Here is a 13,370-nt window from a genome sequence, read left to right as displayed (position 1 = left end):
AAATTGCCCATATAAAAAGAAAATGACCACTTGGCACTGAATAATCCTAATTTTGTCATAAAATCTAGTCATTTCAAAGGAAATGGGAGTGTGAGGCATTAATGACATCACCACAGCTCTTCTCTGATTGGTCAGTCAGGCAGCAATACATTTCACTCGGGGCAACCCGGTGCAATCTCCCCCACCCCGCGAGGGATAATCTCTCTCTCTCTCTCTCTCTCTCTCGCTGCCTTCAGCTTGCCAAAGTACACGTTTACACCGAGAAATCACCGATGCTCTCAGTCCTCCTCCATGTCTCTCTGCTCATGGTTGGGCTGTAACTTCACCAGGAGCCCAAGTGGCTGCAGTTGCAATTAAGGAACCACGCCTGTTACTCTCTAATTTCCCTGAATTGCAGTACTTATAGGACCTGTGTCTGCCTGGAGCTGAGAGAAAGCTGTGTGAAGACCTGCTTTTTTTTCCCCCCACAGAGCGTGATCTCCATCAGAAGTTTGTTTTTATTGTATTTATTATTTTTCTTATTTATTATTATCAACGACCCCTCCAGGGTTGGTTTTTGTTGTGGGTCCGGGAGGCACTCATCCAGACGCTCTGTCCACGGACGCGCACAGCAAACAACAGCCATGGAGTACCTCAAGTTTTGTTTTGTGTTTTCATGCTGCGTGAAGTTTGCAGACTCTGTCTTCTCCACCGATACCCCTCAGGCTCCTGCGCCTATCCCTAAAGGTAAACAATGGCACAACTTTCTCCCCCTCAAACAACTCTCACTGCCATTACGCACGACATTTTTTATTAATGTTTTTTTTTTTTTATCGAAGCGCAAACGGTCTCACATCTCTGTTTCCGAGCTGTCACGCCAACTTCGCAAACTCGGGCTTATGTTTGGCATCTGTAATTTACCGGCTACATCATGTTCCATGTCTGCCCAGTCGCTGTGTGCACGCCGGGGAGCAAAAATGACATCATGTGCCGCCTCTCGCAAAAGAAACCGTCTGCGGTTTCTCACAATCCCGTTTGATTTCTTGTTCATTTGGCAGCTTTTGTTTCACACGAGCAACTGGTGGCGAGTGTGCGCGCGCGGAGAAACGGTTGCATTGACGCGCAAAAGTAAAAGCAGAAAAGTTGAAGAAGACACAGTTTGCGATGCGCAATATTGTATTCTTTAACAAGCAATTACGTGCGTAAGTGTTGTAATTTCAGGTTCGTGGATCAGAGCCAAGCGCAAAAGCAGCTCTTATACAGCTGATTACAACCTACACACTGCACATGTATACGTTTATGTTCCCTAAGATGTGTCACACGTTTTATTGACTGGTTATAAACATCGCCCCCTTGTTTAGCATGTTGTTGCTGTGGCGTAAGAAGTGTTCTCTCAATGACTCCGACACCATTTTCAGCTTCTGTCAAGAGTTTAAGTGCTTCGTGTGTTGCTAAATTGTTTCAGGGACAGAGTGAACAACCAGATTCTTTTGCTCAGAAGCATTCTGAGAGAGTCTGCAGTCTCCACAGGCTCGTATTGTCCTCTGGTCTGGACTGGCTGGGTGTCCTCCACACAGCAGCCACTTTCACTTTTTTTTCCCCTCACTTTTTTTTTTTTTTAACAAATGTTACATTTTTTGCTTGTGAGTTCCTTCCAAAAAATTTGAAAGCAGCTTTCACAGGGGTACAGTGAAAGTGTAGGAGGCAGTAAGTTTTACATGAAAGATTAAAAAAATATGTGATCTCATATCACCACACACGCGGGGTGTATCGTAACATTCACCGACCGTACGCCAGATTATATCAGCGTGCTATCAAGCTCCTCTCACTGCAGTTTCACTGGGTGCCATGTTTACTTGTAAAAGTTTTAAATGGATCATTAAGTCATCAGTCGCTGAATGGAAATGACAAACAGACACTCCTTTTAAACACTAACAGACTGAAGAATGAAGCCAAAAACGCATTGCACAATAAAAAAAATTGCATGTCTGATGTGCAGTGCAGCAGACTCCCCTGTTCTATTTGTAATCCAAATAGAAACCATATGTTTTTTTTTATTGGGAAACACTGACACCAATAATCTGACTACTATCAACATTGCCCTGAATAAGACACGACTCTACTCCATTGATATACCCGATCGACCCCACAGACCATGGCTCCTGTGGACTACTACACCCAATAAGATGTTCCAATCTGATAAAGACACAAGAGTAACATCAGAATAATCTTTCTTTATCCAGAGATTAGACCCGTATAATGTCAGAAGCGACATCTGCAGACATTAGTGTTCACTCAGACAGTCTCAGGGCTGCAACTCACACTTATTTTCATGATTGATTAATCTGTTGATTACTGTCTGGCATAAACAATTCTGTTTTTGGTCAGAAATGTCAGAAAATGTTGGCCACAAACCTAAATGATTCAGATTTAATGATTTCTTTGATAAATGAAGCAGAGAAAACCAGAAAATATTCACAATTACGAAGCCAAAAAGCTTGTTTTGATCATACAAATAGACTGTAAAAAACATTACCGTTTAAGTGATTATCAACACAGTTGGGAAAATAATGTAATAATCAATTACTAATCGACTAACCATCGCAGCCCTCGTTGTGAAAGCAGCTTTTTTCAAACATACCAAAAACACACAAATCTACAATATGACGTGTGAAAAATGTGGAATGAATGAAATCATCATGGGAGTCTTCTTCAAAATGATGTATTTTCCAGGGACGGTTTAGAGCAACACGTGTTTGTCTTAGAACGACTCTGCTTCTAGGGCGGAGCGAGATGCTGGTTGTCATAGCGACGGTGTGTCACACAGCAGAAACAGTGTGTGCTACAAGGGAACATTTAGAAATGCTTTAGATGCTGTGGTGTAACACAGGTATTTGTATACTCTCGTGTGTGGACAGCGACGCAGGGAAGGTGTTCTTGTCTTGGTTCTGTCTCTCAGATACTGTACGGTCTCCAAGACCGCGATTCAGCAGGTTTTCAGAGCTCGGTCCATTTCTCACCTGGTCAGTTTTTGGAAATTTACAAACTAGGCAATGTAGAGCCAGACTGTCCGGCCGCCTGAAAGGAGTCTTTCATTGATAGCTGGCTGACTGTGTGTATGACTCGAGACTTCACTTCTATCATTTCAGTATGACAGGCGCGAGTCAAGTGCACTCATGAAAACAATATATCTCTTGAGCGTCAGCTGCTCAGTTGTGGAAATGAAAACGAAAACTCCCGCTGTGCGAAAAAACTGTAAAACTTCCGTTGATCCGAAACAGATCTCACTGCTCGTTAAAATATCAGCTGTGAATTTGCATTCAGTATTTTTGGTATTCCTGACAGTACACTAGGACAAATGTATGGGTAAATATTTATGGAAGAGAGACAAACACCCATCATGATGCGGTCTCTCGTGGATTTTTTTGATTAGACCTTTTTTTTTGCCCAGACATCGCTGACATGTCAGCAGGCAGCGTTTTATAGAGTTCGAAGAGGAAACTCCACCTAAGGTTGGCCAAGCCTTATATGCTATATAATAGTGCTCTCTGTTGCCCCGTAATTCCAGTCTAACAAACTAACAAACCCCGTTGGCAAGCCAAGCCAGTAATCACATCTTAGTACATTGTCACTGCATCACCACAGGGTTGGTTCCATGTCTCAGTTAAAGCCCAGTGTGGCTGTGTTGTCCGCTCTTTTTTTTTTTTTTTGACAACCATCAGAATAGATAAGAATATCCAGGAGACTTCCCGTGATGAAATTCCTGCCTTCGTCTTAAGCCGTACTGAGAACAGATGACATTTCACCAGTGGAATTGTCAGCGCTGTTCATGGTATGCATGTTCCATTACTCGGAGTGACTGAAAACTGGGAATTGAGCAGCTGCTGAGCTCCAGCAAAAGCTTTTTGGCTAATTCTCGTATTGATACAGCTGTGGGAGACCAGACCATTTCATGTTCCCTTATCGTCAAACTTTTAGGACAATGATTTGAGCTGTTAGCAAAAGTACATGAAAGGCATATCGAGGATACCAAGCCTGAAATAATTACTGTAACATACCAATATGGTGTTATTTAAGGAGGAGGAAAAAAAACAAATTCCAGCAGCACACTTTCAAAGAATAGTGTCCTTTCTAGGTTTCTATTAGCACAGATTATTAATCACTAAAGCCTGCTTGTTGATCGAAGCATGCAAAATAATGTCCAGTGTGAGCAGCTCGCGGTTACCATATATTAAAAGGAGTGGATCACCTTAACATCTTGCGTCACCACATTGAGTTCTGCTACAATGCCTTTTAAGCACACCAAGACTGTTTTAAGTGTGCCTGTCAACAAAAGGACGCTTTAACGTATTATTTAAAACAGGAATGCAGCGAGAATTTTGAATTTGTTGTTTGTTTGTTTTAAAAGGAGAAAGTAACTGAGCAATTCGAAATGACAAATTACGAGAAGACCAAATTGTTTCCTGGCCCGGCGCTGGTGACGCTGTGCCACATCCTAAGTTCTGAAGGGCCTGTGGTTTTACATGAGGAGTAGAAAACACGCCCCCCTTCTCTGCACATGCACTTGCACAGCAGCCCTTGTAAAAATGGAAATGATGTGTTTTATCAATTATGGCGACTCTAACTAAGTTGTGGGCCATTAAAACATCGTACAACCGACTAATCTGCGAGCAATTAGGTTTTCTAACCCCTTTGTGGATCCGTCCCTCACTGCCGGTTGCTATGGCGACGTCCACATGAATGGGTTTTCATTTTAAAACATCATTTTTTATTGTTTACATACGGCCTGCCGTCCACATTACTCTGAGAGTTTTCGGAGTCCCTCATTTTCTGGCTTTTGGAAACTCGTCTTGCCCAGTTTTAGTTTAAAAAGTCTCAGTTTGTTTTTTAGTCTAGACAGGCAGTAAAAGACACTTCTGGAAACTATTACGCAGACGCCCGCGTTTGTGTTTTATCAGTCTCAACTTCCCATCACAGAAAACTAACAGCATCTGATTCATCTCGTGACAAACGCAGATATGGGGGACACAAGGATACGAGGGGACCTTAAATATTGTTTTGCTATGAAACTCAAATGCCAAGTGTGTGTGTGTGTATGATCATGTGTTTCCAGGTGTGCAGGTATGAGGGAGATGGAGATTACTGTATTTCTGAGAGCTAAAATACATTTTAAATGATGTTCTCCTCGGTGTAAAGGAATGTCTGGAGGTCTCCTCGCTTTTAGAAATCACAACTGCTACTTATGCACTGGTGCTCGCTTGTGGATACATTTTTAGCATCAATCTAAAGCTGGTAAACCTGTCACAGAGGGCTGAGAAATGATGGGATGGCAGATCTATGAGGACTGAACCTTTAAAGGCATGTGTCGGTCTCAGAGAGGATTTGTGTGGACACGTTTGTTTCAGTTGTACAGTGTGTGTGCACTGTATCCACAGCACACGCATATACTCATGCATTCACGCGCATGCAAAGATATTTTTTCCCGGATCCAACTATTTAACCTTCGACCCCACTTCATGCTGTGATTAACCCAGCTGTGGATGAGTGAATTAAACCCGGGTTTCTGTGTCAGAGTGCAACGCTGTGAGTGCTTCCCAAAAGAGTTGGCCTGAATGTGTCACCGTGATCCCGAGAAACACTAATATGAGCTCTCTGTACGGCAGCCAGCGATTTTCACCCCAACTTCAATTGCGGGCGCACACATTCGATTTCAGTCATGTTTGAACAACACGGCACAAATTCAGCCCGAGCGTAACTTGGCCCCTTTGACTGGAAAAAAACAGCTACAAGCGGTATTTTTATTATTACAATGTGCACCGTATATCAAATGGCAAACTCATACGGCGTCTGCAGCTCTCTGTTGCTTCACAGTGAATTTCAGCTCATTTTTTGACTATATATCGGTGGGCGTCATGTCACTGGTCTGTTTTGTATCAGCCAAGACAAATATCCTTACATAAAGCGTAGTGCAGCAACTTTCAAAACAAACAAGGAAGAGTCTCAGCAAGATTGCGGAATGTTACAGAGGACAGAGATAAGATCGGATTTCTCCTCGCCAACCGCCTGCAACACGTCTTTATCATAAATTGTGAGTCTCGTTTTTTGCCGGCACCATCGCTTTACACCGAGGTGGCAAAGTCAATTACTTTGACCCATGACACAACAAAAAAAAAACATGCTGCAGCCAAGTCCACATGACATGCTAATTGTATCCTGCCCACATCTTTCTATGCTTTCCCATAAATCTCCGTCTCCTTACGCAACATGGCTCAAAAGAGTTTCCACAACATCCCCCCCCTTTAGAGACAGTTAGTGGAGAGGGTTTAAGTTACATTGAGCAGCACAATGAGAGGTTTCAGTTTTACAGTCTGGCTCTGTGAATCACTGTTGAACTCGAGGCCCATCCATGAAAAATAAAAGCTCGGGAGGCTGTGAAACTTTTGCCACTAGCTTTTACCATATACTACCATATTTTCAGATATAATTTTACCTATTTTACCGTGAACCAAATGTCAGAATGGAGCACTGGGTTGCAGTCAGCAAAAGCTGAATTAAGCCTCACAGTGTGCAGTCCTTGCACAAAAGTCTGAGTTAGGTCAGATGCGGTCGTGTGTAGGTCTCCCCGCCCCCATCTCCGGCTTCATTGTTTCAAGCTTTACTTTTAGATTAAGGTCTTATCCACACGGAAACAGAACTTTCCCCTGTCCAGAAAAGCTTTTAAGAACAAAAAGCTTTTCTGTAAAGATGGCACTGTTTCAAGAAACCACATGAAACCCCAAATGACTCTAAATGCTGTAATACTTATGCCGGGCCTGTATGTGGTGCTGTAACGCTGCGACAAAAATACACCATTGTATTTTTACATAAAAAATATTTATATATGTATATATATAATATACATAAAAATGGAGAGGGAGGGGAAGTTGAGCCTGGGGTAAAGAATTATTCAAATAAATATATAAAAGAATACGAACAGCGAGAATAAACCATGTCAAGTGGGGTCTAAGGAAAGTTATCATAAAACAAACAGAGCAAACAAACTCCAACTACAAGGAGAGGAAGATGATGACAACAAAGATAGCAGCAGCGCAAGAGAGAGGTGGGATTACTACGTCATTGTCTTCCCAAAGAAGCGTGTTGACTGTATATGTATATACATAAAAACGTAGCAGGGGAGTTTTGAGATTTTCCCACTCTGGGGTCCAAAAACAGCCTTCCGTTCTCCCATAACGTGGGCCGTTAACTCAGCGACTTGGACTTGCTCTGAGACCCTTCAGATTATTTTATGTGAGACTTAAGGTGAGGTGAGTTTATTGACTTGAAGGACCAAAATAGAGCAAGAGTTTGGGTTCGCTGACGAGGAATGTCTCGTCAACGGGGGGGGAAGATCCTGTTAACCGTATATTCAAGGCCAGAGAATGTTCCTGTGATACCTCTTTCTGTTCTACAAGAAAATGCTTACTTAAGCCCTGGCCCTGACCAGTCAGTCAGAACCTCTGCTCGTTCAAGTGTGAAAGTTTGCCTAGACGGCTGATCCACATGTGGTACAGAGAGGGAGGGAGAGGGGGAGAGAGAGAGAGAGAGAGGAGGTGAGGCACTCGACTCAAGCCCCGTCTTGGGGAACAGTAACAGCAGCACTGTATGAGCTGCATTCCTCTCCCCCTGTGGATCTTTCATTCAGTCCTGACAAGAGAACATGCTGTATTTACTCAGAGCAGACACTCATCCTCGAAAAGTGCAGCTGTCTGAAACCTTCTCCGTATGAGTGTTGCCATCTGTTTCGAAGCTATGCTTCATTATTTGAGTCATTTTGATGTTTACATAAAAATAAGCACAACAAAGGACTTTGCAGTTGGCCCAGGATTTCATTTAGTGGAGCCAAATTAGGTATTTGTATGTTTATTATCCTTGTCTCAGCAAGTAGCTGGTATTGTTTTTCTCAGGAACACGCTCAGATACAAAGTCCTAACTGTTGCATGAAAAGGAAACTTGTGATACCAAGGTCAGCTTTTCAAGACACAACCAGCAGGTTCTTCCTGTGTGTAAATGGGTTTTCTCTGGAGATTTGGGGCAAATTGGACACTCTAAATTGACCATAGGGGTGAGAATGGATGGTTGTTTGTCTCTACGTGGCCCTGGGATGGACTGGTGACCTGACCTGAAGTTGAATGAATGCTTTCTCAACTTATATCTTAGGTGGCTTAAATCAAACTTTTCTTTGTAGTAAAAATTGGCACCTCAGCACAAGGTCAGACACTTGTAGTCAGTCATCCATTGTTGTGGATGTGCAATTCAGCGATTCCTGTCACTCCAGTGTGCCAAACTGATTATCAGAGAATATACAGTAAATGATGAAAAGCCCAATCAAAAGTGAAGCAAAGGCGACGTATTGACAACCCCCGGTTTAATGCAACATAAAAAAAGAAAGGAAAATGATGGATAGAGACACAGAAAAATTGCCTCAGCTTGGCAGGGAATGGACTGATTTGAATTTTTCACCTCATCACACTTTGCACTTTAATTAGTGACAGCGTCACGATATCCAGCCAAGTTTTCCCGGCGTTCAATTGTTCACTGCCACTGTGATATCTAAAGATTTTCTTACCACCGGGAATCGAAGAAGGAAAGAGAGATTTGATGGAGTGATTATATATATGTAAGAGTTATAAAGTAGGGAATAAAAGTGTCAATCTCAGGACGTTTGCAACCCCAGGCTGTACTATGTATTATTATTATTATTATTATTATTATAATTATTATTATTATTAATAAATGGGACGCTTGCTTGCTGGAATATACTCATGTGGCCTACGTGTTTAGAAGAGGAGGGAAATCCATGGGTGTATCAGGTCAAGTCAGAGTCAGATGGGAGATCAGTGATTACGTTTTAATTCATGCACTATATCAAAGGCCTAAGCACGGGTTTATTACAATGAACTGCGACGGAGCCGGAATCCCATCTTGCAGCTTTTCCTTCTGCATAATAAAAATGCAGATGTTGGTGATGAATCTAGTTTTTAGGTCTGCTGACATCATTGCAGAGATATCCAAACATAATACTGAATGTCATAACAGCATTATATACAGATTTTTTGCCATATTCTGCCAAGAAATCACAATCTTTCCATTAGCCATTAGCTATACATCTTGTCCTTTGAGCGTCACAGGCAGCTGGATCCAGTCAAATTTGACACTCTGTGAAACACAGGGTCAACCATGGACAGGATTGCAGTAAACAACAGGCCCAAACAAACATTAGCACTTTACAATCATTTGTCTTTAGTCTGTGGGAGGAAACTCCACACTTCTTGTGGTGCTTGAAGGATTCGGCCTTCAAGCACCACCGGTACTGACCTAGATACCTAGATTACCAGATTCACACACACACACGCATACACAAACAAACAAAAGTGAATAAATCCTGTCTGATTCATAGTGAATCCTTTTGCCAGAATAACTGGTCTTCAAGCATGCATGTTTTCTGGCTTTTGGGAAGAGATATTTGATTCTGGGCGATGAGCTAACGTGTCCCAGGTGACTTGAGCGGTCTGGATTTTTCAGGATTTTGAGACACACCCTGAAATTAATCCACTACCTTGGTTGTTACTAAGTGCATCATTCTGGATGAGCAGCAGCTGAGTTTTTAATGAGACCTGTAGAGACACACTTACAATAGTCAAGCCTACTGACAATAAACATGAACACATTTATCTTAAATAATTAAGATAAACTCTTTTTAAAGTTTTGTAATTGTCTTATGTGGGCTTTGAGTCATTAATGACTTTTTGGGCCAGTCAGTCTGTGATAAGTTGTAGAGAATTCTACTAATGATTTTAGGGGAGGTGATACATGTAAAGCTCTCCTGTAACTATTACAATAATCTGCATGGAAAAACCTATTTACCAGATGTAGAGGACACCATTCCCTCCCAGCAATATACTCCATCATCTCCTGCCTTGCAGCCAAGTACAAGAACAGGGACACACCTGTGGCACAGAAGAGGCATCTCTTCCATCTGCGCCTCATTTTGAAGCTCACATTGTGCTAAATCAGCCCAGTCTCTCTCGCTATGTGTCATCGGATGCTGTCAGGTTGGAGGCAGACGATCTATTTCCAACCTGTAACACAACGTCTGTATTAGATGTTGAGTGCTGGAATGGTTATTAGAGCGGTGACAGGGGCCACAGACTAGACTGGGATGACAGAATGGCTCAGTCACATTATTGGAAAAGAAGTACTGCACGCACAGTGTCTGCTTGTAATGTACTTAAGTGTGAATGAATACGTGGGAGGTTGAATATTTTGCTTATATATATAAAATTTCAATTCATTCCCACTGGTAAAAAAAAAAAAATAGATCTGTTTAAACACAAATTTAAACTGTTTTTTGACCAGTGGAAATCAGCATGCACTTCCAGGTCAAATTATTATTGACTTCATCTCAGCGCTCCTCAATCAGCAATAGTGGGAACACAAGACCTGGGTGAACACTTTGAACATTTCTTCTCAGTGTGCAAATATCAGTGTTACTTCTGTTGCAATGCTACGATGCGCATTCATTTACCGGTGCAATTAGCCAAGTGTTTGTGGCAAACTTTTAAGAACTTGGGACAGTTCTCAATATTTTTTTATGTCATAAGTTGGATCATAGAGGGACCAAGGAATAGATTTAAAAAAAACAAAGGTATTGCCTCTAATTGTATAATTTGTGTGTGAAAGAGGCTTTAAACCATAACTTTTTAACTATATTTAAACTATCCATTTGTTGTTCACATCACCAAGACAAATAATTAAGCAATACACTGCAGACTAATTAAAATAGTCAAAAAAGGAAATGATAAATACCTGATAATCTCTCCTTCTTTTTTTTTTATTCCAGACTTGTTACATCAGCTCTTCAGTTGTGTTGTGGGGCAGACTGGACATTGAAATAGCATTTTTGATATGGCTCTTATGTGTATTTTCTAAAATTTCAAATCCTACTTGCCAGTGCAGCACAGTAAATAATTTAACAAGGATTTAGTGCTGCATATTAAACAGAAAGTAGATTGGCCTTCCACACATGAAAAGCCGGATTTTAGCGCTCAAGTGTGACCATAAAACCATATTAAAGTAACTTTTTTTGTTGGCCTGTCTTAATACTGGCCCAGAATTCTTTGTTTGTAGTTAAGGCTGAATTAGCAACTCCACCCTCTCTCTCACTCAGTAATTGAGTTTTATGAAGCAGATCTTGAAGCTACTTCCTTCCTTGGCAAACAACAACAGATTGCCGACCTTTCCGATCAAAGGCTTTTATAAAAACCCAACAGAGCAAGTGAAAATGAGCTTCGTGGGTGTACTCTGCCTCACACAACGCTTTAGCGCTAATTTGTATTGGTCTAACCCTTCCTGAAACCTCAGACTTCAGCACTCGTGACCACTGGGAAGTCTCCCGGAGACTTGTGGGAGCTCATTTGACCCAGAGAGATAAAAGTTATTGACTCTGTGTTTAAAAATACGCTTCTGTTTTTGAATCCAATTAAAACTACAGAGGATGTTCCTTAGAACGCTAAACCATACAGTTACCAATGTGTTGACATAGGTCTGAGGTTTACATGGACCATGGTCCACAGAGGAGGAAATGTAAATAATGTAGAACAATTTACATACACGCTAAATGCTAAAAGAGAACATCTGCTCCGAGAAGGTATTCCCAAATCCCTATAATCACTTGTGGTAATCGTTCTCTTATTTCTGTTTCAGATAAATTGCTAGTCTTAACCGTTGCAACACAGGAAACAGATGGCTTCCTCCGCTTTATGCAGACTGCAAACTATTTCAACTACACTGTGAAGGTAAGAGATTTTCTGCTCCTGTTCTAAAGTGATGCTCACAAACGGGCAGTTTTGTCCCAGCAAACACCACAGCACTCCCTCTCACACACAGCACCATTTTTTTAAACATACTTCATGAGATTGATTAGGCCCGTTAGAGTAAACAGTGAAGTCCAAGTGAGCTGCACAAAGAAACTTCACAGTGACACTCCTGAATGTGGGAGCAGAATTTCCCCTCTGTGGTTAAAAAAACAGCCATAAAAAACATTGGTTTTTTTGTGTGCCATGGAGCCTCCAAGTTCATGCCCTGCTCACATTTCCTTACTACCCTTTGGTCTTTCTGCACCAGTCTACTTTCCAACTTCTGCAGGCGCTCACAAGCCCCACAACACCTCATTAGTAAACAAATAAGCTGCCTGCAACTCAGGTGTTCCCGTGATACTGCAGGCGAGTTGACCCATGTGGATAAGCAGTATGAGGCTAACTTAAACTCCGAGCATGAGTGAACAAATGTGAAAAGACTGCTAACGAGGTCTGTCACTTTTTTCTAAAAATCATACTCAAATGAATCGTGTGTGACACAATATACCATTAAAGAGGTCACACTGCAGGTGGAGCTAACTGCTTTGGTGTGACTGGCCACTCAGGAGGACAGTTTAGCTTTCACCTGTCCTCTGTTTTCACAGAAAAACAACATATCACTGTTTCATTGTGCGCTTTATAGCATTTCTCTTCAGTTTTATGAAAAGTTTCAACAAGTTAGAGCTCCTATCTTGTAACCTAAAAAATTTTTCTACCCTAAAATCATTGGGTTAATCTCCAACATTTAATGAGGAAATTTCTAAAATGTCAATATTTAGTCTGGGTGAGTCTGGTGTATTTAGCGACATGTCAGAACTATAAAGTTCTCACAGTGCCCTGTGCTGAATGATTCGTGAATTACTTCAGATACTCTGATGGGCTATTAGGCTGTATATCATAACTGAAACTGTTTTTTTATATAACAGGATAACATAACTGACCCATTTTTTTATGAGCAGCATTTCTTTGAATGAAGACGGTAATGGACCGACCAATCTTACTCTGTCAGAATTTAGAAAAGTTTGTAGAAGATAAAAAACTGAATGATTCCGAGTCCCTAAGTGGTTTTGAAGAATAAAGAATAATCAAGACTAAGAAGTGGGGAACAAAGCAAGACTGTCTTTTTTAGGAGACTTATGGTGCCATGCCAATTCATGCTGGACTGAGGAACCTGTCCACCGTTCTTTTATGTTTCAGGTGTTGGGAATGGGAGAAGCATGGAAGGGTGGTGACGTAGGTCGGTCTATCGGTGGAGGGCAAAAAGTCAGACTACTAAAGGAAGCCATGGAGGCTCTGGCTGATCAGGAGGATCTTGTTGTCCTGACCGTGGATAGGTACGTGTTGTCATTTTTCCTCACATCAATTCTGTCTGTATTTCAGTTTGATTTTCTTAGTAACCCAAAATTCAGACAGCACTTGTTGAGTGAGAACTTTTCTTGAGCATGACATAAAAGTAAATCTGAAAGGCTAAATTAACCCCTGTTCAGTTTGCCGACT

At 41.5% G+C, this 13,370-nt stretch overlaps 1 protein-coding gene across 2 annotated transcripts in view; it reads left to right on the top strand.

Annotated features, from left to right (window-relative positions):
- Positions 1-235: 235 nt before the first annotated feature.
- plod2 (procollagen-lysine, 2-oxoglutarate 5-dioxygenase 2) overlaps positions 236-13,370 on the top strand; it is a 30,853-nt gene continuing 17,718 nt past the window's right edge. For both annotated transcript variants that reach the window (XM_044025715.1, XM_044025707.1), the window contains exons 1-3: positions 236-726; positions 11,722-11,813; positions 13,071-13,207. In XM_044025715.1, the coding sequence (XP_043881650.1) occupies positions 624-726; positions 11,722-11,813; positions 13,071-13,207 (332 nt within the window). In that variant the 5' untranslated portion in view covers positions 236-623. The remainder of the gene's footprint in view (positions 727-11,721; positions 11,814-13,070; positions 13,208-13,370) is intronic.

This window comes from Solea senegalensis, linkage group LG1, assembly GCF_019176455.1.
Source record: "Solea senegalensis isolate Sse05_10M linkage group LG1, IFAPA_SoseM_1, whole genome shotgun sequence".
Lineage (NCBI taxonomy): Eukaryota > Metazoa > Chordata > Actinopteri > Pleuronectiformes > Soleidae > Solea > Solea senegalensis.
This window is presented reverse-complemented; position numbering and strand designations above follow the sequence as displayed.